A 26,181-nucleotide genomic window follows, 5' to 3' on the forward strand; every position below is an offset into this window, starting at 1 on the left:
CTGAAGACCTTGAAAGCATGAGGTGCTTGCATTACATAAAATAAATCGTTTTAATTAAGGTTTGGAGAAAGACAAGAAAGCCTACATTCACTATATGGGGCACACAGAGAAGCAAATAAAAGTGACAGAAACAGGACACATCCATGAGAGACAGAGAGAAAGACAGAGAGAGAGAGAGAGAGATAGAGAGAGAGAGAACAGAATGTGAGAATGCAGGAGCGCTTAGACTTTTACACAAAACATGACCCTAACCTTGACTTCACAGTCACACTATAATCCTATTGAAAGAAAGACATTCTCTCTATAGGCTCCAACACAATGAACCACTCGCCTCTAATCAACCAGTACTGCTCTGTCTGTTTGATCTTCCTCCCTTCCCCTCCTCCTCCTTCCCTCCCTCCCATTCAAACCAGACGCAGTGCCGAGAGATTTTCTCCCTCCAGAGGAACCAGAGCAACTGACTCTGACTCCTTCGTCACACTGGCACACTGCGTCTTTGAAAAAAAGACTTGCTTGCCTGCTGTGCTTTCTCACACTGAGTATGTAATCAGACCAGAACACACTGCACTGTCACCATAGACACAATAATGCAGTGGAATAATAAAAAGCCATATTTACAGTTGAGTTACATGCGCATAGTAAGGAGTTAACACTTCACATGAAATTGTGCACACTGGTAATCAGAGCTTAGACCCGCTTCACGGGCACTTGTGTGAGAGTGGCATGAGTGGGGCGGAGTTTGCAGGAAAACAGCAGCGTGTCTCAGTTACACATGATTCTGACCTTGAAGTTAAGTCAAATTTTCTATTGGCTCGAGTGAGGTGTAGTATTCCTCATAATATGTCAACCTGAAATTTATGTTTCTAGCATGTAAATACACTCAAAAAGTACACTCACTATGAAAAATGGCATTAGAGGGCAATATTAAATATCCCTTGATATGTTCTGTCTTAAAGAATAGTGCTTGTGTTTAAAAATGATGAAAAAAAGTCTCGGATACCTCAATTGAAGAAAAATCCGACAATCTCAGAGGTGTGATATGTATAATCTAAACGTGCTGCCCAGGAAGTCAGCTTAACTCTGTATACTGATGTAACTTTTTAAGTTGCCAGCTCTGAATATGGTCCACAATGTGTAAAATACTACTTGGACAAGATACAATTCTGGACTTGTGTATGTTAAGTAATGATGTAATGATGACTGGTAATTATGACCTATCCACACGGGATAAGCAATCCCTGAATAAATTGAGTATTGGGCACCAATAATCAGTACACATGGGACTTTTGGTATAACGACCATGTGTACATTGTGAAGACACTAACTACACTAGCGCTAAGGACTCAGTAACTTACTAAATGCCCCCAGAAACATGGCTCCTCTGATAATTCTTTTAAATGTAGTATATATTTTATTGTTATGTGTTTTAAATTTGGCCATTACCAATGGCTTGGGTTTGGTTTTTCATGAGACAATAGAAAATAGCACTTCCTGGAGGGGCTCTATTGAAGAAAATGAGGGATTTGTATTACCTGGGGTTATTTCTACAGGTGCTTTGTAGTAGGTTAAAGACATTTTCTCAGACACCTGTCCCATCTATCTTTATATCTAGTAGAATAAACTTAAGTTTGCCTTTACTAGTTACATTTCACACACATTATATGGCCAGAAGTATGTGGACACCAGACCTTCACACCCATACATGGGCCTTCCTCAAACTGTGGCCACAAAGTTGGAAGCACAGAATTGTATAGAATGTCTTTGTATGCTGTAGCTTTAAGAATTCCCCACAACCAAGCTCCAAAATCTAGTGGAAAGCCTTCCCAGAAGAGTGGAGGCTGTTACAGCAACAAGGGGGGACTAAGTCTGGAATGAGATGTTCAACAAGCACTTATAGGTCAGGATTCCACATACATTTGGTCATATAGTGTATTTGAAGGCAATCCACATTAGAATGTTTGATATCGGATTTGTGCCACATAATCTTTGAAATGTGTTTGAATAAAAATGAAATTTTTTAATTAAGTAAAATTATAAGATATTTGAGACTCAGGCTAATTGTAGTGTGACAGATTTTCATGTTGATCTTGTGAAGTTTAAGAAAGTTACAATGAATCCAAATACAAGCAACAAAAAAAGATTAATACATAAATAAAGTTAGAAACAAAGTTATGATATTGCCTAGAATTTTCATCTTATGTGCTTTATATGACACAAATGCATATTGTCTGTGGCAGTGTAACATTCAGTAAACTCTGAAATAGTGACTTCAATAAATCATAACTATATGTAATAATAATTTGAATAGGTGACAGATTAATACATTACTTTTATTTCAGATAGAATTCATACTTTTTTAACATAACCACAGATGTTTTTTGGTTTTATTTCTTGGAGTGTGTGCTTCTTAGAGTGTGTGCTTTGTGGGTGTTTGAATGCGCATTTCATTCTTTGGGAAGATGATGCAACAAATGGGAAAATTCATTACTGTCATAGTGAGAAGAGACAGAATGATTTAGAGTTACTGATTTCAGAGCTTGATGCCTCTTAGAGCTGAGAACTATTAATAACACTCAGACTGCTGATGCAACTTTATAACTACGGTAATGAAGTGGTTGCGTGAGTGTAGGTGTGTGAGTCTGTGTGTGCGCACATACTTTTTCATCAGCTAATAAAGTGTTAGTGTGAGTGTTAGAGCTGCAGAATGAAAAAGGACTCAGTGTAGTGCTGTTGGGATTTCCATATCCTCCTCCTGTGCCTCAAAGCACTTACACCTTCCTTTTTTCTCTCTGTCTACTCCCTCTCTAACAGTCCCAGATACAGGGAATTTTTTATTTGAACAGACAGAATAAAAACTACTTGAGGGAGTCACATAAGATGTTGAAACTCACCCTTTTATGTGCATTGTAGTAGTACAAGCAGCTCATTTTAAACTAGAACACCTTCCTGGCAGCAAAGCCACTTTCATCACTTCCTGTTTAAACCAACTCCCCTTTGCTCATGTAATGATCTGGGAAATCCTATATAATTAGATTGACCACTAATATGCCTTGTAATGTAATCTCTAAATTACAACCACTTATAATATGAGAAAGAGAGTTGGTAGGTTGTTCAGTCTGACACTGAGAAAGGTTCCTGAAGGATATTAAGCCTCAATTATGTCTTAGAGCTGGAACTGTAACCTGGTTTTAACTGTAAGGGTCTCTATTGCACGTCATTCTGAAACCATAGACTCAGTGCACTATAATTTCCTACACTCTTTTAGGAGTTCAACTCGTCTGTTTAAACAGGACAGGAATCTACTTTCCACTGTGTTTTCTCCACATGCTCAAATAGTAATCTAACTGACAGCTCAAAAATAAAAACAAATATACACCTCAATCAAAATCGAGTAAACCAGAATAATGAAATTTCTATTCATTCAAACAATATGGATTATCCACATTGTTAGCTTGAATAGGAATTCATTAGAAATGTATTAATCCTTTAAATGGAAGAATAATTGCAATGTAAATCCTTCAATCTGATTAGTTTTGTAACTGGAATATCTGGCTGTATGTTTTTTGTATGTGTGTATGTTCTGGCTGTATGTTTTTGCATCATGAATGCAAAAAAACGATGGAAAGAGAAAAGGAAGAAGAAGATTTAAAATCAATTTTGAAAATGGGATAGACAAACAGCTAATTATTAAAAGTAGAATAATTCAGGACATGTTCCAACTTATTATTCAGGTATTATTCGTACAGCATATTATTCAGTAACTGCTGTGACTTTTTCACTAACTACAGTGAGTGGAAAAGGTTATTAATTCAGCTAAAATGCTGAACTGACTAATTACTTTTATATCACTGCAATGTTTGATTCTTGAATCTGACTCATCAGAAGGTGTTGATTAATTTTCTATAGCAGCAGCACTGACAGTAGTGGCAGAATGCTGTGGTATAAGTGGAATAAAACCCTTCAGGATATGCAGTTATTGGAAAATAAACACACCACCAACAGCATGTCCCACTGTTTTTAATCCACATGTTGTTAGGATGATGTTGATTAAATCCTGTTGCTCACACGCATATCCATTTGGTGTAAATGACATGTAATCTGCACATAAGCAGAAATTTTTAACCCAATGCTGAATTTAGGGTACATAGAAACAGTTTATTCATAATCTGCAATCAGAATTCATTCATTTGGACTGATAGAAATGTTTGCATGTAAACAGAGCTTCAATATTTCACACATCTAAATCTATAAACACACACTATGTTTAAAAAGGCAGCTCTGGAGGTGTAACAGCATTTCATGAAGCAGTATCACCGTGTACAGAACCTCAGCGGTGAACTACCAGCACAAAGAACAGCACCCACAAAGCCACGCCACAGCTCCACAGTTATCAACAAATACACGTGCATTCAAGGTAGGGCTCGATCCAATCTCCCACTACTGAAGGGCAATAATTATGCAAATCAGTTCTGGCTGGCAGCTCACCCAGCCCCAAACCAAAAAACTGCACGGCAGGGAGACAGACGAATGCAACACTTAGCCAAAAATCTCCACTTTCTCTCTTCCAAACCTACAGATTTTCTCCTGAGGAAGTCATCATGCTGATACACTGCTAATAATTGAGACCGTCTGCACAGCATGTGCAAAATCCCCTCCATGACTGTGACAACAGCTCGGTAGATCTCCTTATGCTTTTGTGTAAATAATACACTGGGTTAAATTGTATTTTTGGGTCACACCAATTGGAAATACCTTCACTATTTCAAACACAAACACTCCATGTTACCTGGCTCGCATATACAGGTATGGCGTTCCCATTCATCAGAACACTGGCTGTGGGCGGGGCAGGAGGAGGTGCTGCAGGGGTTGCCAATGCTACAACCAGTCTCCACTTTTACAGCTCTGGTGGGGCGGGGCAAAGCAGGGGAATCTGGACGCACCCCTAAACGTACGCCCTGCAAGGACACAAAACAAACAAAACACACACACACACATTATATATCAAATAGCCTGTTTTATTTGGTGTTATTGCTGACAAAAAACTATTCTCCAAGTTTATTCCCCTTCATATATATATCCCTAATGTTAATCCTAGGTTTATTAGTCAATAACCTTAATGCTAGAACATTGCTGGATCATTTATATTACCTAACTGACAATTGTTTTTATCTCCTGTGAGTAAAAGAAAGTGTTCTGTGTTACATTGTTTCATAGCAAAACCAATAAAAAAGTGAAAAAACACATCTATATCCCTAATGACTGATAATAAACTGATGATGGATGTTGAATGAGTGTTTCTAACTTGCATTATGGGAACCATTACCTTGGAATTAATTAATAAATTCAAAAGTAAATGCTAATGGAATGCTCTTTCCACTTCAGCCTAAGTATGGAAATCAACTTTGGGTGTGTAAGATTATCCAGTAAAATGAATGTTTCAAATGACAGAAGGAAATTATGATTGCTACATGTTAGGTGTTTTGAGATAAACGAGACAGGATGTCTCTTTAGAGACAGGGAAACAAGCGTGGATGTTATCATGGCGGACCTGTATACAGCCACGTATTCCACTCTTCACCTCTCCCGATCCTAAAACTCCACCAACATGCAGGTGCTTCACCTTCAGCCCATGAATCTCACTGCCAACTATTACAGTCTCCTGCAAGAGAGAGAGAGAGAGAGATACAGAGACAGAGTGCAAAGAAGTAGGAAGAGGAAAAGAATGAGTGCCTTTTAAGCTTAATGGAGTCCATTATCTTTTTAAATCTAATAAGGCATGACTTGCAAAATCAGAGACAGGAAATAGTAAAATGGTGGCTTGCTTGCATTAGGTACCTGGAAACTAAAAACATTTTTACAATTTTTCAATAATTTATTTAGAAGAGACTTTTATGCCATTTTCACCCAATTTAATCAACTCTCACACACCAATTACCAAACACACACTTCCTCAGAACACTTGAAGCTATTGAAAGTCTGTGTACCGGATAAAGTCCAAAGTCCAGTCTGACGGTAGCCACATAGCGTGTCTCTCTTCCACTGCGGATGTCTCGAAGCTCAAGCTGCACGTCATGCCAGCGGCCGTCACACACCTGCACCTGGTCAAGCCGCAAGCGCACGGGCTGAGCCGACCCCCTGGTCACCGAGAACACCAGCTGACCCTCTGTGAGCTACGGATTACAAACAGCACAATATTCAGCACAACACGCCACTCTGAAGATCAATGGATCAATAGATCACATCAATGAATAACACACAGCGGGGAGGGACAGCGGTGAAATCAGAGAGGAGAAATGTTCAAAATGTGCAGCGCAAACAGGATAAGTGTGCTTTAAAGAAAGCTCCCACTGCCAGTCTATGGTTAGGAGTGTTATCTCTATGCTGCAAAAAAATACATTTTAGCAAGTATACCTGGTCAAATTTACGTAGTATTTCCTATAATAAGACTACAATAAACCAAATATAAGAATATTAAACCGTTTCTAGACATTTTTACTCACTTCAAGCTTTGAATTTTCTTATTCTACTGGCAGATAATTTGGCTTCTTTCTAGAAAAAAAGCTTAAAATAAGCTAAATTATCTGCCATACAACAAGATTATTTCTAAATTTTTACTAAATTCAAGATATTTTCACTTGCTAAGATGTCTTTTTTTTTCGCAGTTTAGCCTTTACCTGTACTTATATGTCTGATGATAATGTCTAAATTAATATTAGTAGATTATTTTGCTCAATATATAACAAGTATTTGACAATTATTCATTTAATTTGCACTCAAAATAGTTTTATTAAAAATTAATTCTATTAATTCTATTAATAAAGGTATAGTATGCATTTTCTATCACATTATACATTATAAATCGAAAGGTATAAATCTTTTAATTAAATTTTATTATAATAATTAATATTAATATAAAAATTGAGTGGTAATTTTTAAATGCTAAATATAAAAAACTTACAAAGAAACAAACACAGATAAACAAACAAACAAACAAATTAATTAATTAAAATGTTTATGTTTAATTAAATAAAAAGCCAAACATTTTAATCATGATTATATGAAATATGATAAACTGCTGAGCTATAATGAAGTCAATATGATCTATTTTAACTCTTTCTAATGTATGATAATAATAGTAAATATGATGAAAATCACACAGATTATGAAAAACATCACAGATTAGATTCAGGTCATTTTTTTTGAGAGAAACAAGGTGAAATAAAGGTGTTAAAAATGACAGATGCTTATAAATATGTAACAAAAGGGTGATTTTAGTTCCTGTGACATTTGCTCCATGTATTATTTACACTCTTATTTACCTGCCATCAGGAGAATCTGCAAGCACTGAAAGGGATTTGTGCGTCTATTTCCATAAATATTGTTTATATTGCCAGATTAACAGATTAAGTTTAAGACATTTTAAAATTCATTTTACAGCTCTGTTGCTATCAGATCAAACAGGATGGCATTGGAGAAGGAAAAGATTAGCAGTGAACATAGTTCTGTGTTTGTCTGTGTGTAGGTGTGAGAGACAGCGTGAGTATACACACCTGAAAGATTAAGTGTGTGTACTGTTCAGCCTGCGCCTGCAGCAGAATCCCCTCTTTGGCTCGTGTGCGGAACGCCAGTCCCATGTACCACGGTGTGCTGATGGTGACATCATTCTTCAGATCCCACAACAGCGCACTGCTACCAAGGAAACGGTGGGGGTGGGGCATCACTGAGGAGGAGGCGGGGTTGTATGATCAGTCACCAGAGCTCTTACATGGTCATTTTAAATCAGAGCTATCAGGTTTCATCTTTTATCAACAGTGATCTGAACCGGATAATTGCCTCTGTCATTCAACACGCTGTGTTTGTTTGGTAACAGACGGCACGATGTCTCACCCCATGCTGCACAATGCCAAGAGATCTCGTGAATATTTAATAGCAGATGCACACAATGCCAACAAAACTGAAGAGTAATGAGTTAACAAAGTGAAGGAATTTTAATTCACGTGAATTGTCAAACAAGTTAAGTCAAAGAACACAAAAGAGACAAAAAGAGAGGTGAGATAGATAGACGGGAGATTTATGAGTCTGTATTAATTTCATGTTACTTTACAAAATAAATACATTGATAAAGCTTTCGCCTCTGCGCCTTTATAAAATAACACTGGATGATGAGTTTCTTCTTTTACAAAACACATTAGTGAATCATTGGATAGATTTATTACATAATATAATTGAATATCTATAAAATACAACAATAATAGCATGGTATACCGACTCATAGCAAACACCTTTTGAGAAACTCTTCTAAAGCTCAAATCATTTTGTGATTGCTGGAAAGATTTACACATTCTCTAGATACATGCACAAAGATGGCTTAATATGTATAGCAACAGCTAAAAACCTTTCAACACTACAGGAAACATCTCCTTGTAAAATCTTCGAGATGGCTAGCTGGTCAGGACTAAAATCATTAAATAAATTTCACGTTTTCAGGCTATCATTTTGTTAGGGTTGAAAGGAGAAAAACACATCATGAACTGTGTGTATTCGCCATATAAAAGTGTGTGTGTATGACCTTACCATGGCTGCAGTCTTTGCCTCCGAACCCTAGTGGGCAGTCACAGGAGAAAGTCTCCCAGCTCACTCTGCATGTGCCTCCATTCTGGCACGGGTTTGACTTACAGAACGGCATCTTGGCACTGCAGCCTATCAGGACCAGACATCAAAATGACATCATCATAAAGTACATCAGGTGAACTACAGCACTGATGACATCAGACATGTATGTATGATTTGGTAGCTATTGGTAGCTATGCACACACACACACACACACACACACCTGGCAGAGTGCCATTGTTAGCAACATATCCTGCCATGTCCACAGGTCTGTTGTCAATGTGAAGATCCTTCATACAGCCAGTAAATTCTCTCGTTCCGAAAGGGAAATTATCCGGAACATTCGGGACTCCACCCAGAAACAACGGCCCAGTCAGATCCAAAGATCTAAGAGAGAGAGAGACAGACAGAAAGAGACGAGGAGAGAGGAGAAGTTGTTTGCACATGCAGAGAAGATCAGTGAAGTTATGACTTTATACATTTGCAATTGTGAGTTCGTTTTTGTGTGTGTTGTGCATGAATTCTTGTATGTACAAGTCTGAGGCCACTAGTGAAAATGCTCAGATTTTGCATTCTTGTTGAAGTTAATACAAAGTTTTCATTACAAATTTTTAGCAATAATTTGAAAGAAAAGTAGAATCTTAGAAATATTTACAAGAATTTCAGAATTGATTAGTACAGTAGGACCCCCATATCTGCAGGGGATCAGTTCCAAGCCCCCAGTGGATGCCTGGAACCGCTGAGATTTCACGAGATTTCATTACATTACTCAGAACGGCGCACAATTTAAAGTATGAATGTTTACTAATGTTTACTGTATTTCTGGACTTTTCTATTTAATTTTTCTGTGAAACCATGGTAACCGAAACAGTAGATACAGGGGTTTTACTGTATTTGTCCTTTTGTGTGTTTGTAATTTGTTATTTGTGTTAAAACTGAAGATCCATGTTAGATCAAATCCATCTGAGTGTTGTCTGAATACGTGCTTCAGTGGAAGGGAGGAAAAACTGACCCTTTGTACGAAGTAGTTAACAGGCTCAATATCACAAATTTGCTTAAAATTAAATAGTGACCTAAAAACAGAGCAGTATCTTAAATTTCTTTGTTTAAATTTTTATTTATTTATTTGTTAATTCTAAAACTTTCTGTCACAAAAATAAATCCCAGATTTTCAATGTGGCCTCAGACTTTTGGACCCCAATGTAAATGTGTGTGTGTGTGTCTCTGTGTGTATACTCACTTTTTACTGCTGCTTTGTTTGCCTTGGGCTGCGCAGCTGTAGTTTCCCAGCTGAAGCCCGAACCTCAGTGAGATAGCGGTGTCACAGTCATCCACACTCACCACAGCCACTTTCTCATCTGAAGGACCCTGCACCTCACCGCTCACACTCCGCTTGGGCTGTAACACAAACACACACACACACACACACACACACATACACACACGAATACTGTCTATACTTACTAAAGCAAAAATGAGTATATTGGATATATGAGTGCCACCTTTCTATACAAACACATGCACTGACCTTGTTATAGTAGTGGATATGGACTGTGTGCCAGTTCCCATCACTCACGCCTCCCGGCAGGTACGGGCTCACCTGCGTGGACGATTCACCTGAACCAAAGATCACACACAGGTCAGGTTAATAATAATTATTAATTCAGAGCCTCCACCTCTTCCTGGGAACACTGGGAGTACTGGGAATACACCCTTGATGGGACCCATGCACACACACATTCACAGACTCATTCACACCTTGGGGCTATTTAGCGTGGCCAATCCACCTTCTGGCATGTTTTTGGAAGGTGGACAGAAACCAGAGAACCCACAGAAATTTTTCATCACTCACAGAGGAGAACCACAAACACTTTACCAGTGACCCAGTGAAAGTTACCTATCACATTTGCTGCTAAATTAGCAGTTACCGACCAGTGGAAAATTAAATTTCAAACCCTGCTGCATGCACACACACACACACACAAACACACACACACACCTGTGGAGTATTTCAGCACCACTTGTCCATCCAGTATCTCTAGAGCCAGGAAGTCATGTTTTTCATTAAAGCGGCCGTTATAAAACAACAGCCCGCTATTCTTAAGAGTGGCAAACCTGTAAAGAAAACACACACAGATAATGAACACACACATTATAATGAAAATTCTCAGACTCTGTGTGTGTGCATGTGTGTGTGTGTGTGTGTGTGTGTGTGCATGTGTGTTGGAGTAATTGATTATGTGGTATTGTGGATATGCCTCTGGAGGAACGTGGAAAGGGGAGTGTATTGAATGAAAAAGCCACTTGCACTTGTGTGTGTGTATGTGTGTGTGACTATGTGCATATGTGTGTGAAAGACACAGAGGGTAATATAGAAAGAAAAGCTAATAGAGAAGGAAAAAGCATGAGATGGTCTAGAAATAGCTAGAATGTTCTAGGCTACCTAGGGAGAGGAGATTGAGTGCTGCTCTTTCCCTGCTATTGTTGGCTTTTACTAAATAAAATATCAATGCTTTAGATATCATGGGAATTTAAAAAAGACATATGTTATATGTTATATGCCCCTGCCACTGTAGCAACTAAATCCTGACCAATCACAGAGAACAGATAGGATAAAGCACTCACAGAAGAACAGAGCTGAACACTGTGTGATGATGAAAGTAGTGAGAGACTGGATGAAAGAAACGGAAAAGATGAAAAAAAAGAAAAAAAAAGAGAGATAGAAAGAGAGCCTAGCAGGTATTACATCTCTTCATCTCTATCTACAAGGCAGCCTTCATCTCTCTTTATGTCTCTCAGTCTTTTTCCCACATCTCTCTCTTTCATTTTTTAGACCCCAGATAAAAAAACAACATAGCGTACTTTTACAAACCTTACTGTAACGTTCATGGGTATGCATATGTGTCTGTGTGTGTGTTCTTATTTGATGAATATGGGTCTGTACTCACGAGAGGGAGATGGACAGGTGGAACCTCTGTCTCAGTCCACTAAACATGATGAAAGATTTGGGAGGGAAGGAGCGAGTGCTGATGGCGCAGTAGGGTTTCTCATAGCCGCCTGCTGGACACTCGCAGCGAAAACCCCCACCTGAAAGCTCATGGCACGTCCCGCCATTCCGACACACACCCGCTACACAACGGCCTGTGCGCCGGTCAAATTCACAGCGTTCCCCTGCGAGGAGAAGACACCATTAACCAACTACATTAACACACATACACACAAAAGTGGTGTTTCTGAGCTTGTAGGAGTAAGGAAAATAAGCATGACCCGGCCTTTGTGTAAGGACCGTTCGCTATACACCATTGATTTGCGCGCAAACACCCACACACTCACACACACACTATCCTCAAAAACCCATTATTGATTTACAACAATATTCCTACATCATTATTTACAATATATGCTTCTAACATTTTACAGTATTTTAGTCAGTACAGTACAATTGTCATCTCAGAGGAATAAAACACTTCAGGAGGTGTTGTCTATCTGTCTATCAGTCTGCCTGTCTGTCTGACTGTCTATCTGTTTGTCTGTCTGTCTGTCTGTCTATCAGTCTGCCTGTCTGTCTGCCTGTCTGTCTGTCTGTCTGTCTATCTGTCTATCTGTCTGTCTGTCTGCCTGTCTGTCTGTCTATCTGTCTGCCTGTCTGTCTGTTTGTCTGTCTGCCTGTTTGTCTGCCTGCCTGTCTGCTTATCTACATATCTGCATGTCTATTTCTCTTCCACATATTTTTTCTGCTTTTCTGTCTGCCTGTCTATCCATCCTTCTGTCTTCCATCTGTCTTCGCCTGACTGTCTCTCTATCTCTACTCTTCTCTTTTCTTCCTCCCAGTCTATGCTCTCTCTCTCTCTCTCTGTCAGTCTGTCTGTCTATCTGTGTGTTTATCTATGTATCCGCTTTGTCTATCTACCACTTTTCTTTGTCATGTGGTTCACGTGTCCCGTGTTTCCTACAGCCTGTTGATTTGCCTACAGTCTGGGTTTCCCTCTGTTTGGTTGGCTTTTGTAGAAAGAGGGAATTTAGCTTTTGCAGTCATGCAGATTTGCTCCTGAAGGCGTTATGATCTCGTGCCAAAAGCTGGCTGAGCGTTGACATTACACTGGTACAACATGTGGTTAATAAACCTCTGGAAGCAGCTACTGTAAGGAAGTCAAATAACATGCATGTACAAATACACATAAACATAGAGACCCAGAGACACAGACACACACACACACACACACAATTGTTTTGATGCCCTATGGTGATCCTGGGCTGCAACCTTCAACCCCTCCCCCTACACACTCACACTGATCCCCAACACACAAAATCCTCCCTGTGGCTCTGTGCTCCTTCTGCCAACTGGTCCCGTGGTCCTGCATAACACACACACATACATAAAAGCAGACAAAACACACACACACATATACACGCATACAGCTTCAGGACACAGACAGAAAAACAAAGACAAACACCTACCACACACAGACAAGGTAACACCACTTAAACTCAGCCCACGGCAAATACACAACGTTTTAGCAAACACACACAAATAACCACACACCCATGGGGGACAAAGGAATAAATCATTTTCCTTCACTTTCCATCACATCCATTGTCAGTTCAGCTCCTCAAACACAACAGATTTTTAATCTGCAACAGATTTAATGTTCTAAATACAAATAAATGCTGAAATGCACAAACAGAAAAGAATAAAATTGTTATTTGCAAGAGGATTTACTGATCTGTGTGTGTGTGTGTGTGTGTGTGTGTATTTAGCCTTTTGTGGGGACCAAATATCCTCAGCATCACCCGGTCCACACAAAATCACAAAGATTTTACAGCTTTAATTTGAAAAGGGTTAGGGTTAGGTTTGGGTGTTGGCAAAATATTGATTAGCTACAGTAACGGAAGGTACTCATAAATGTAGAAAAAACGTGTGTGTTTGTGTGTATGTGTGCATGGGTGTGTGCATGCCCACAGGAAACCATGGCCACTGGAACCTCCCAAAAATAATCCAATAAAATAATTACCCAAATTGAAAGCTGGTGTACAGTCATAGATTAGAATCAGGCAGGCTATCAGAAGCAGAAGCAGGGGTGTCTGGTGAATGTGTGTGTTAGTTGTTTGCTCGCAGTGCTGTACATGATGCAGAGCTGGATGAAACACCAGGCACTATGGGCCGTGCTCCAGTTTCCTAACAGCCCTGGTGTGCAAAGCATTACATCTATAATCCAATCCACTAGCTACCAAAGCCCAAAGTCAGGCCCACTGTACCATCATACAGCCATGATCTAGTCAATGTGCCTCACTCTACTACAGCTTATTCAACCAAACAGCTACTAAGCATGCTGGGAGACAAATCAGCAGGAAATGCACTAAAACATGCAGTGTGTCTTCAAGTGTTGGGCCACAATGATCCACCAGTACAACTTCAATAAGCCCTGGCACATATTTCACAAATCTTTGGAACTGTACTGGAGAGATGAACACCATTCTTCCAAAAGATATTCCCTTTATTGATGTCTTGATGATGGAAGTGGAGAGAGCTAACTAACATCACATAACATAATATCTCTAAAATCTCCCAATGAGATCTGGTAAGTGTAAAGGCCATAGCATATGATTTACATCATTTTCATCTTCATCAAACCATTCAGTGGACCCTCGTGCACTGCAGATGAGGGCAGAGCCATCCAGGACTAGACCACTCCAATTAGAGTAGAAATGTTTCATCATAGCATAAAGGTGATCAAAAGAACGTTGTATTGATTTGTACTGGTTCCCTCTAAGGGAAGAAGTGAACCCAAGCCATGCCAGCAAAAAAAAAAAAAAATGCCTGCCACAGCATAAAAGAGTCACTGGTTTTTCCTTAAATTCATGCACATGCATGAATTTGACTCACTGTTTCCTGCCACTGTAGCCTGTAAGTCTACTACTGCAAAAACATTGGTTTGGCATACTCACTAAAATGTGACGTTTAGATGAGTTAATTTCATAGTTTTAATGTGTATCGAATTAGAAATATAGTTACACTAGATAAGGATACTATTCCTTCAATTCAGAGCAATTTGGTGAAAGACAATTATAATTTAATACATTTTTCCAATGATATCTCAGAATCTCAGACTCTCAGCAATCACAATAAGTCAACATTGATATCATAATGAATTTCTGATTCAAAGAAATGCCCAAAAGTTGAAACACTTCATGTGAAATTTGAAACTCGGATAGACGCTTGTTGTCCTGCGCAGCATCACGTTCGAAACATGGGTACTGTTTGTATGGTAAATCTTAGTTAACAGACCTGTTGGCGTCGTATGACAGTACAAACTCTTCTTTTGAGATTAGCTTATGTTCTGTCATCTATAAAGCACTACTTCTCTTGCTTTTTTAAATGACATTTTCTTGGCCAACAAAGATTGTCACTCCATTCCACTGTAGTGTTAGAGTTGATGCTTAGTGACTTTACTTTCCACGGCTATGGCAGGAAGAACTAAATCTGTGCTCACGCTGTAGCTCTGTAGCTGTCCTTACTGCCGTCATTGCTTAAAGTGCTTATTAACTCATTTAATCATAATATATTAATGGACCAAATTCATGCACCACATCAGTTTAATGCTGCATGTTTTAGGAATTCTGTCCTGATACATAGAACAAACCACATTAAACACTATCTAAACTGCAGTAACACAAACGACACAATCTCTCTATTCATTGGCAAAATTATTCTATACAGTATATACTATAGACTATGCAGTTCTCAGGCAACCAGTCGCCTCCCTCTTCATAAGTACTTCATTTTAAACGGATGTACAAACAGCAGAAAAGCCTAACATTACTGACAAGGTAGTGTAGCAAGCAGACAACGCACAAAAACACATAAATGAATACAAAGAGTCAGAGAAATGCATATATACCCCGAAGGTAACGCAGTCTTGCCAGAAAAAAGGTGCTGAGGCAGAGAGAAGGACAAGGATAGGAGGACAGAAAGAAAGAGACAAACAAAGACCAAGCGTGAAGCCTCACTGACGGCGACACAAAGCAATTACGATAAAACATTTCACTCTGACGGCTACCCTGCACAAAGCACTTAGAGACACACACACACCTCCCTATTCACAAAGCACTTACACACACTCAGGCATGTGGAAAGATGCACAGAATATGTGACTACACTTTTGTTCCAGTATGTGTCTCTAAAGGAAATAACAATCCATCCATCACAAAAATCCATCCTGTAAAAAGCAGTATTTTTAGAATCTTGGGCAAGGCCTTCAATTCAGACTGTTCACACATCACACATCACACACACACACACACACGCACAAACCTGCACTTGCACAAACGCACTCCTTCAGCTCAACTACATGCAGCTGCTCGTTTACAAGTTGAGGGGACGGTTATTCTTAATGTATGCTGTGCTTGACAAAAAAACATCATGGACCACAATTTTCCACATACATCAAATGTGGTCACTCAACCAAGATGTTGTTAAGAAGTAATGAAAATTTGTCTTTTCAACCAAAAATCTTTTCAATCAATGTCTGCTTCAGCAATTATGCAGACGTCCTGATGTATTTGATTACACAGTGTGACTTTAATCTATAAATATGAGCAAACCTTCACCATAAAGCTGAACATGTAACATTATGTAAACAGCCATGTTGATTTTTAATGCAAATTTGTATCACCACTTTCCTGTAAGTGTGAAGACAGAATTGTTTTGGAAAGCTGGAGGTGATGATGATAATATAGTTCTACTTTTACCTTTAATGTATAAATATAGTTTATTTAAAGCTACTGTACATATGTTTTTTTTGTTTGTTTGTTTAAGATAGAAGAAAAGAGAAAAAAAAAATGAAGACAAAAGGTGTTGAGCTCAAAATGGTGGGTGGTTTCAAATGCACACGTCATATGATTGGTGACATAACCATCATTGCGCTTGAAAGAAGTACAGCCAAAGACCCACCCCCAAATTTTCTGTATAGCATCTCACAGAGCCTCAGTCATCATACCACAGAGAAGTCTCTCCCCTTCAACAAGGGGAGGGAACTAAGCCTGAGCTGATTGACAATGATATTGGGAATCACAAAAAAAAAAAAAAATCCATGTGTCTAATGGCTATGAAAATGGATGATTAAGTACCAGAACACATGTCTGCAGCTTTAAGGGCTTTTAGACACTGCATGTGGTCAATCTCTTTCTGCTCCACTTCCCTCTGCTTCACATAGGAATATTCTATGTTGGATGTTCAGCATTCCTTCTTTGCACAGTTTTTGCTAGGGCAGCTAAAAAAAATGCTTGTGTCTCTTGCATGGTAACCATAGTAACAGCAACGATAAAGATGTCCATGTTCAAAAAAGACAGTGCTCTTATAGGCTACATGTCAAGGACAGAAAACATTTCACCATATCCATCCATCCATCCATTTTCTACACAGGGTTGTGAGGAGCCTGGTGTCTATCCCAGGGGACTTGGGGCACAAGTCAGGGGACACCCGGGACAGGATGCCAACCCATCACAGGGCACAATCGCACACACATTTGGAAATGCCAGTCAGTCTACAGTGCATGTCTTTGGACTGGGGGAGGAAACCAGGCTACCTGGAGGAAGCCCTGAAGCACAGGGAGAACATGCAAACTCCACACACAGGGTGGAGGTGGGATTCAAGCCCCCAACCCCGGGGGCGCAAGGCAACAGCACTAAGCCAAATAAACTCACCACCTACAGATTTCCTTTTTCCTTGTTCCAAAACTAGCCTATTTTGGTGTAAAAACTACCGAACTACATATGAGGTAGGGCTGGGGTTGATATGACAAAAAAAATCACAATACTTGAAGACATTTCTCTGATATAATTTGCTAAAAATCTGAATGTAAAAAGAAAGATTTTAAAATGAAGTTTGACAATATTTCTACTTAATGGGTACAAAAAGAAATTACTTAAAACTGAGAAAAATAAATACATTCTCATCATTCTACTAAATAATAAAATAAAAAATTCATAAACAAATAAAAAATTGAATCAAATTAGCTTCAAAGTTTGTAATTGTCATTTTTAAATAATGTTATTAAAAAAATATCATGATACCCGCGATACCTCAGAAAAGTGTATTTGGGAAAGTGGACTTTTTGTCTTAATTTTTTCTAACAGATTTAACACAAAACTATGGCAAATAGTACAATATACAGTCTGTACAAAATATACACTATACGCTGAAGTACTAAACTCCACTGACTCTCAGAGAAACATGATGCAGGCCACCACTGCTCTAAAACTTATTTCATTCTCTCTCATCATCCTCTCTGTGGTTTGCTTCCTGTCTCTCCGTCTTTCTTTCTGTTCATCCTTCCGATACATCACTCTTTCCCCACATGTACACATGGTTCCTCTCCCTGCTTGTCCCCTGTGGTGTGTGTGTTTTGCTATTTATTCTCTCTCCTTTATTCACATTATGTTTAATTCATCAAAGCCCCTGTTTACCCGATGGGCAAAGTAGCTCCCCCCCGTTCTTTCACACATGGTATGACCCCCAGGGGAACCCCATCTGCCCCTACCTCCATCCTCTCTGTCCCGCTCTCTCTGATCTTTCCTTGTCTCTGTCTCCGCACCCGCCATCTCTCCTACACTTTCTCCTGTCCTCTGCATATCATTTCCATCTCAACTATCAGTTTCTCTTCTTCGCTGTTGTTCTACTTTATTACTTTTCTTCTTCACATTTCTCTCTGTCTCTTCTACTTTTCTTCTTCCCATCACTAATTCTGCTCTTTCCTCTCATTCCTTCCTCCTCATACAGAAGCCACTCTCTTTCCTGACCCTCTTTATTTTATTACCTATCCATTAATTTGTCCTTTCTCTTCTCTCCTTGTGTGCATTACTCAATCTCTATCTCCACTTCCTGTCTTTGGTGTTTTTCAAGGTGTGGCGTTCATATTTTCACACTGTGTGTTCATAAGTCAGTGTTTTTCTCAATGGGTTTTAGGAATAATGTGCAACATTGCTGCTTTTTAAAAAAATATTAAACAATAGTTTAGCCTATAACCCGCTTTTCAAAATCAATTCATTCATCTTCAGTAACCACTTTGTCCTGGAGCCTATTCCAGGAACACTGAGTGTGAGGTGACAATACCCCCTGGATGGGACACCAGTCTATCACAGGGCACCATGCACGCACACATTCACACCTAGGGGTATAGCCAATCCACCTATCTGTGTGTTTTTGGGAGGTGAGAGGAAACAAGAGAACCCAGAGGAGAAGCAGACAGACATGCAGAGAAACTCCACACAGATAATCAACCAACCCTGGAGCTGTGAGGCTGCATTGCTTTCAGAATGCACATTAATATTGCATTTGCCTTAGATTGATAATGCTGGTTTTATTAAAGGAGTTGCATGAGTTTTGCATATAAAGTTTGTGAGCTCCTGAATTTCCCTGTGTGTGATCAATGTAAGGAATAAAACACTTGGGGGTATGCTGTTGTAAGAATATAATCAAGGTGGTATGATGTGTCCTGGCGTGGAGTTACTGGTACCATATCCTGGAGCATTTTAATCCCCTTATACCACAGCAATTAGCCAATGATTACATTTTTATCAATGAAAGAATGACAAATCATACTTTTTATCCATTTATAGTTATATTTAATGTTGTGGAACGTCCACAAACATAGCTCCTGTTATCATTTTTCATGTTATACCAGCTATAAAAAGTCATTCTCTCAGCAGCGTCTCTTTTTCCCCTATCTTGAATTATGTGGAGTGTCTGCCATAAAAGTACCTGTAAATTCGTCATCACTATAGAAACAATAAACCTTACTCAACACTCAACACCTTCTGACCAATCATACTGAAGAATTCAGCAGTGCTGTGGTATAAGTTATTGTTATTTCTGAGAGATAAATGCCTATCTTTAATGTAGAATTTTGTATTTTAGAGGAGTTTCTATCCTTGGTCTGAATGAGGAGAATCTGCATGAATTTATCATGTATTTAGTTAGCAAAGATTTAATCTGGAGTCTTTTTTCAGACGGCACGGGAATAATTAATGTCAATCCCTGAGATTAAAATATAAATTTAGATAGCATAATTGTTGAATGGCTGGTGAATAATATGGTTAATCTACAAAATATGACTGATTTTCAGACACAGAGCGTGGAGGCCAGAGTTGCCAGATTGTTTTTTCTCATAATCCTGGAAGAGAGAAGTGAGACAGCATGCCTCACAGCTTCTCTCTCAGACCAAAAAGACTGTTAACTTTTAAATCAGTCTGCTGGGCTTTCGATTTTCCATTCAATATTCAAATCTTTTTGGCATTTATTTATTCATTTATTTATTCAGGAATTCTTACAATTCCATTTAATATCTTCATAACATTCTTAGCACTCATTATTATAAATCTGTCATCATTAGGCAACATGCGGCAGAGAGAGAGAAAGAGAGAGAGAGAGAGAGAGGCAGAGAGAGAGAGATTTTCCTGTGGAGGATGTTCTGGCACAGTTCAGTGATGTAATTTGGTCATTTCCATTTAGCATAAAATGTTAGTTTTGGAGTTGAAGTATTATTACCATACAAAACCAAGCACTACATATTGAGGTACAAAATGTACAATGTAAAATTATAGTGCACAGTGAATGCTACTGAGACACTACACTCTCTGTCTTTCCTTCCCTGGGAGTCATCAATCAATCAGAGCTAGCCTGTGTGCAGAAAAGACTAAATAGTTTAAAAGTAGAAGCTAATAAAAAAAAATAAAAAAAGAGAAGAGGTGGGGCTTAGGGCACCTTCAGGTAAATAAATAGTACTATTCTTACAAATGAACTAAAGTTGGCCAAATTTGTTGCTTACTGAACTACCTGCTGCTATTTATGCCATCTGAATATTTTTATGAAACACTGTAATAATAAATATATTGTAATGATACATATAGGATTAACACATTCCAAGAAGATCCTGTTGTGTTCTGTTGCTGCAATGGACAACTATTCCTTCTCTAAAACTATCCTGAAGCTTCCTCCTTCCCTCATTATCATCCCCTCTCTTCATCCTGTATCTCTGCCTCTGCTGTACTGCACCTCACTTAGAACTGCTACACTCCTTCTGACTGCACTACCTAATGAACATGAACTTGTGCCTTGCCCTAAAGCCTACACACAAACCCAAATTATGAAAATCCTCATACACACACTCACCTGTATAATTCTCTCTACAGATGCAGGTGTATCCTCCCTCCCTACGCGCACACACTCCTCCGTTCAGGCAAGGATTTGAGTAGCACATATTAATCTCGATCTCGCAGTAATCCCCCGTGAAGCCGGGGGGACAGCGGCAGCGCAGGCCTGCGATTGGGTGGATGGGCCGGAACAGCATGGAGGGTGAGAAGATAAAGGGGGCGGAGCTATTGAAGCGCAGGACACTGATGCACTTCATGTAGTTCTGACACGGCTCACGCAAACACACGTTATCATCAAACGGCAGCACCTGCAGATAGAAACACAGGAGTTAGAAGAGAGAGAGTGTGTGTGTGTGTGTGTGTGTGTGTGTTTATGTAAGATAAAAATATCCCTTTTGGTGTTGTACAATTTGGTCCTAAGTTTCTTTCTCTTGATTTATGTGTCTAGTCATTTATATGATCATTATTTCTGAGTCTATCATTACTGTACAATTAGTATTTTAAAGGAAATATCTTGTATTTTATATTTTATGCTGTTTAAATTATTAGAGTATTTGTATTTGACATTGAGACGGGAGAGGAGAGAAAGCAAGGCTTGACAGCAAGTTTTGTAAATTCTTGTAGGAAGTTGCACATGAATGACCCTTCAAGATGTAATTACGACTGGGAAACATGGAGATAATTTTGATACCTGAGTTTGCGAGATGGGAGAAGTCCTAAACTTTCAAAATGACGGAGGAGAGTACAGTTTCTGTACTGAATGACTGGTTTTGTTCATTTTTCTAAATGCAGCTAATTGTTAGTGCTTGCCGTTTTGGGCATATTCATGAATGTATATCAGCAACCATTCTATGCACGTTATAGATTTTTACACCGTGAAATTGTCAGCAAGCTAGCTAAGTGTATGAATGAACCTGGAGTCGTCCATGTTTCATGTTCTTTCCGCCAACAAAACATGTGAACATGACAAACTCGTAATTACCACTTAAGAAGTAGGAAGTAGGATAATTTGGGTAGCACATGAAGGCAGCATTAAGGTAAGTATACCTTTGTTTCAGAGAGCGTAGGTTTGCTAACTCTAACAACAAAGATAATAAAAGCATTACTGCTAACAAGGTGAGCTGAGTTAACAAGTGTTGCACTAACTAAATGATCTAACAATGCTTGTAAGCTAGCTAGCTAAGTTAGCTCATACTGGGACTGATGTTAATATAGATACTTGTTAATGCTAACAGAGTCCAGCTAACAGAGAGAATGTTTGCTAACTAAGTATATACTCTGCTGGCCAAATAAAGCTAACAATGTCCTGTTAAACCTTTGATAAGCCACACACCTCAGAGAATACCTAAAAGATGCATTAACTAGCAGCTATGAGATGATGTTATTGGTGTTAGCTTCATTATTAGCATATTTTTTGCTCAGTTTTTGCCTTTTCACTAGTTTCTTACCTACTCTGAAGCTATGCATCATTAAACTGCTTGAAATCTTTCAAAAATCTCACAAGGCACTATTGTACTAATTAATTTTTATTATACCACAGTGCTGGTGAATTCTTGATTCCGATTAGTCATAAAATGCTGATTAATTTAATTTAATAGCAGCTCTGAAAGTAGTGTCAGCTCTAATACAAATCACAGGTTTATATTAACTGGCTAATACGTTACCATTTATACAGTTAACAGGTGATTTACAGAAATGGTTAAAAAGAGTGATGGATCTCTCTTTAATAACTATAAAATTGTAATCATTGGCAGATTATGTGGTATAAGAGGAATAAAACACTATAGTGTTGTTAATAAATAATCATCAGACCACCCTGACCTCTATAACAGCACACCCTGTCATATTTTATTCTTACTTATTCTTACAGAAAGCCTTATAGTGTGTATATCTCTGTGTGTGGTTATGGTGGTTATGGTTTGGATTATTTTGTTATAATGTCACAGAGTCAGTGTAAACTCCCAAAAGTACAACAGCACAATAGTAATTCTGTGTGTTTATGTGTACGTATATACAGTGTGTGTGTACTGTAAATTGTGTCAGTTACCTGCATCTGAGTGAGCATATTCAGTCTTGGTCTGTTGAGGTAGAGCTGCTCCTCCAGCGCATCTGAAGGGAAGAACTGTCCTCCTGGCAACGCTGCTGAAAAGCTGACATTCAACACTCGCTCTGCTTCGGCATCCGGCTGCACATTGAAAACAAACACATCTGCAGGAGCGACTGACAGCACAGATGACACGCCTTCCAGGAAGTCAGTGAGCAGCGGAGACAGGAACTGCTCCTGGGACATATTTTGGAGTCTCACAGTAACGCTGCTGCTTAGCATATCCTCAGTGATGATCAGGACCCTCAGCTCACACTGAGCACTGATGCTGTGAACACCATCTGAGATGAGACGGGGGAAGAGGGCAAAAGAGAACGCAGCAAAATCAATGTCGATCTTCTGATAAATAATCCCCCATAAAACACACCTGAGCACGCTTTTTTAAATAACACTTCAGCTTTTCTCTTTCTATTTAGTCACCTGAAACTTGTTTTTTATCCATTTGGTTTATCCAATTTGGGTTATCCAGTGGTTTCTGTTTTGACTAAAACATTGACACAGATGTATAATATAGTTCCACAGATATAAACACACAGAAGTCCTTACACTTTTATCTTTTATCCTCATCAAAGTCATATTCTATGAATATGCAAATTAGAAATGACCCCTGAATTTCCTCAGTCAACAATTGTGACACATTTTGCAGTTCTGACAAAAGATCATTAAACCTCTTTGGTTGAAACCTGCTTATAATTAAAGTCTAAGGGCAGCTGTTGAACTCCATCAATCAAAATATTTTTTTTACAAACATTTTAGTAAAATTCTTTCATTAATTCTTTAGTCAAGAATAGTGTAGATAATTAGATAGATAGATAGATACATAGATACATACATACATACATACATACATACATACAAGGGAACCATTTATGGTGATAAATGGAAACTTTTTTTTTCCTAAGGACGTAAGTTATCAGAAATCCCATTATAGAGTAATGCATGTGAAGCGTTTATTCACGGAAACCAATAATTGCCCTTTGGCATCCATTATAAGTGAGTTTCAAGTCTCCAGGTCTTCTTTTTTTTTCTCAGTACAGGGAAATGTGTTGAAATACATCTCATTAGTAATGACACATACTTTACAGATGCAGTGCATAGAGATTAGGTGGAAAAAACACTTTGGTAGTCCTTTCAAGCCAAATTACCCAAAGATCCAGAACCTCACCACATAAAAAACAACACAGCATTCCTGTGGAGAGCAATTAGAGATTCAAAGCCTATTTATTTTGCCTTCTGTGTGATAAAGAACACTTTTAATCCCACTGCAACAAGGATTTAGGGAGGGAAAAGTGTGGAAAATGGATGTGATATGCATTTTAATGTCACTAGATTTCTCCTTTTCTAATAAATAAAACTAACTAAACTAAGAGAATATAGAAATTGCAGAAGTGTGGAGCAAAATGAAATGATAGAAATGAAAGGAAAGACATAATTGAAAGAATAGTATGAAGAAAAAAAGCAGAAAAGATAGGGAGTGTGATGTGGGGGAGGGGAGATGTGGCAGCTGGTTTTATTACAGGATTATGGGGACTGACTCCCTGTTGACCTCTTGCTCACACACACACACACGCACACACACAAAATGGAAAAACAGTGAGCACACAATTTCTCCTGCTTTACCCTGTCCTTCGCATAAACCTGGCTAATATAAACAATTAATACAGTTAATACTGCTAATCATATAATACCATAAATATATTAGACATGGAGATTAAATCTGCAAATTTTTCCTGATTATATACTAATATGCATAAGCCACAACACATCATACCACAATATAATAATGTGCATGTGTGTGTCTGTTTCCTGGCAAAATATCCAATCCTCCTTCATGTCATCAGTGGACAAAAAGCAGATCGTTCCTGCCTGTGGTTATTACAGTGAATTAATACACCAGTTAGCTTTATCCACATCTGAATGGGAGTCTGGACTTTTTCACACCCGTGTTTTATATCCATCATTACTCCAGCATCACCATCACTGCTGAAGCTGAGTGTATGTGCGGAGTGTGTAAGGCTGCCTCTAATGTGGAGCTCTCTGTTATATTCTGTATGGATTAATACTTCCTTCTCTCTCTCTCTCTCTCTCTCTCTCTCTTTCTACTTTCTTACATCAGTGCTTCCATTCATTATCCACTCTCTTTCAGTCCATCTACTTTTCTTCCCTTGTCTTCTTTTCTTATTATTGCTCTCTCTACCTCACTCTCGCTCTCAAACTTTGGTTAATATTTAATAAACCGCCTAACTCTTTCACACTAACGTAAAGTTTATTTTAGACACTTTATACTGCTGGGAGGAAATAAATGTGTGTGTCTTTGGATATGTGCGCTCTATTTTTGTAGGCTTTACTTTCCCAGGGAGGAAAACTGTTGGAAGCAATGGGTCACAGTGGGTGAATACACACAAACACACACATACACACAGAGAGAGAGAGAGAGAGAGCGAGCGAGCGAGAGAGAGAGAGAGAGAGAGAGAGAGAGACTTTTGCTATACTTAAAACACTGAGACTAATGGAGCAAAAAAGGGGGAAAAAGTGTAACCCAAAAAAAGAGCAGCCCAACTAAGCCAGAAGACTCTGTATAATCAGTTAGACACACACACACACGCACACACACACACACACACACACACACACAGAGAGAGAGAAACCTTATAAGCTGTGTTATGTATAACAACAGGAACAAAATATACAGAATTTGTCAGGTGTTTTTGTCATAAATAACCTCAACTTTTAACAGGATATGCATTCACTGTATGACCAAAAGTTTGTGGACACCTGACCAACACACCCATATGTGCTTTTTGAACATCCTATTCCAGATTTTGTCCCTTCTTTGCTGTTATATTAACATCCACTCTTCTGGAAAGCGTTCCACTAGCTTTTGGAGTGTGGCTCTGGAGCCTGGCTGTGGGGATTTGTGCTTATTCACCCACAAGGGCATTAGTGAGGTCAGTCACTGATGTTGGGCGAGGAAGCTTGGCATGTAGTTTCCATTTCAATTCATCCCAAAGGTGTTCAGTGGGGTTGAGGTCAGGACTCTGTGCAGACCACTTGAGTTCTTCCACGCCAAACTTGGCAAACTATGTCCTCATGGAGCTCACTTTGTGCACAGCGGCATTGTCATGCAGGAACATGTTCAGGCCTCTTAGTTCCAGTGAAAGATAATCTTAATGCTATACAGCATACACAGACCATTTTGTTCTTCCATCTTTGCGGCAACAGTTTTGGGAAGGCTCTCGTATGGCTGTGATGGTCAGGTGTCCACATACTTTTGGCCATATAGTGTACAATCCAAGCAGACATCTGAGAAGTTTTA

At 38.9% G+C, this 26,181-nt stretch overlaps 1 protein-coding gene across 2 annotated transcripts in view; it reads right to left on the reverse strand.

Annotated features, from left to right (window-relative positions):
• Positions 1–26,181, reverse strand: part of celsr3 (cadherin, EGF LAG seven-pass G-type receptor 3) — a 62,838-nt gene that overhangs the window by 26,191 nt on the left and 10,466 nt on the right. For both annotated transcript variants that reach the window (XM_053235997.1, XM_053235996.1), the window contains exons 2-13: positions 22,809–23,146; positions 20,781–21,069; positions 11,560–11,782; positions 10,611–10,726; positions 10,140–10,228; positions 9,852–10,009; positions 8,835–8,998; positions 8,575–8,700; positions 7,551–7,720; positions 5,985–6,170; positions 5,549–5,659; positions 4,787–4,955 (exon numbers count right to left, since the gene is read on the reverse strand). In XM_053235997.1, coding sequence (XP_053091972.1) covers positions 4,787–4,955; positions 5,549–5,659; positions 5,985–6,170; positions 7,551–7,720; positions 8,575–8,700; positions 8,835–8,998; positions 9,852–10,009; positions 10,140–10,228; positions 10,611–10,726; positions 11,560–11,782; positions 20,781–21,069; positions 22,809–23,146 — 2,139 coding nt within the window. The remainder of the gene's footprint in view (positions 1–4,786; positions 4,956–5,548; positions 5,660–5,984; positions 6,171–7,550; positions 7,721–8,574; positions 8,701–8,834; positions 8,999–9,851; positions 10,010–10,139; positions 10,229–10,610; positions 10,727–11,559; positions 11,783–20,780; positions 21,070–22,808; positions 23,147–26,181) is intronic.

This window comes from Pangasianodon hypophthalmus, chromosome 8 (assembly GCF_027358585.1).
Source record: "Pangasianodon hypophthalmus isolate fPanHyp1 chromosome 8, fPanHyp1.pri, whole genome shotgun sequence".
NCBI lineage: Eukaryota > Metazoa > Chordata > Actinopteri > Siluriformes > Pangasiidae > Pangasianodon > Pangasianodon hypophthalmus.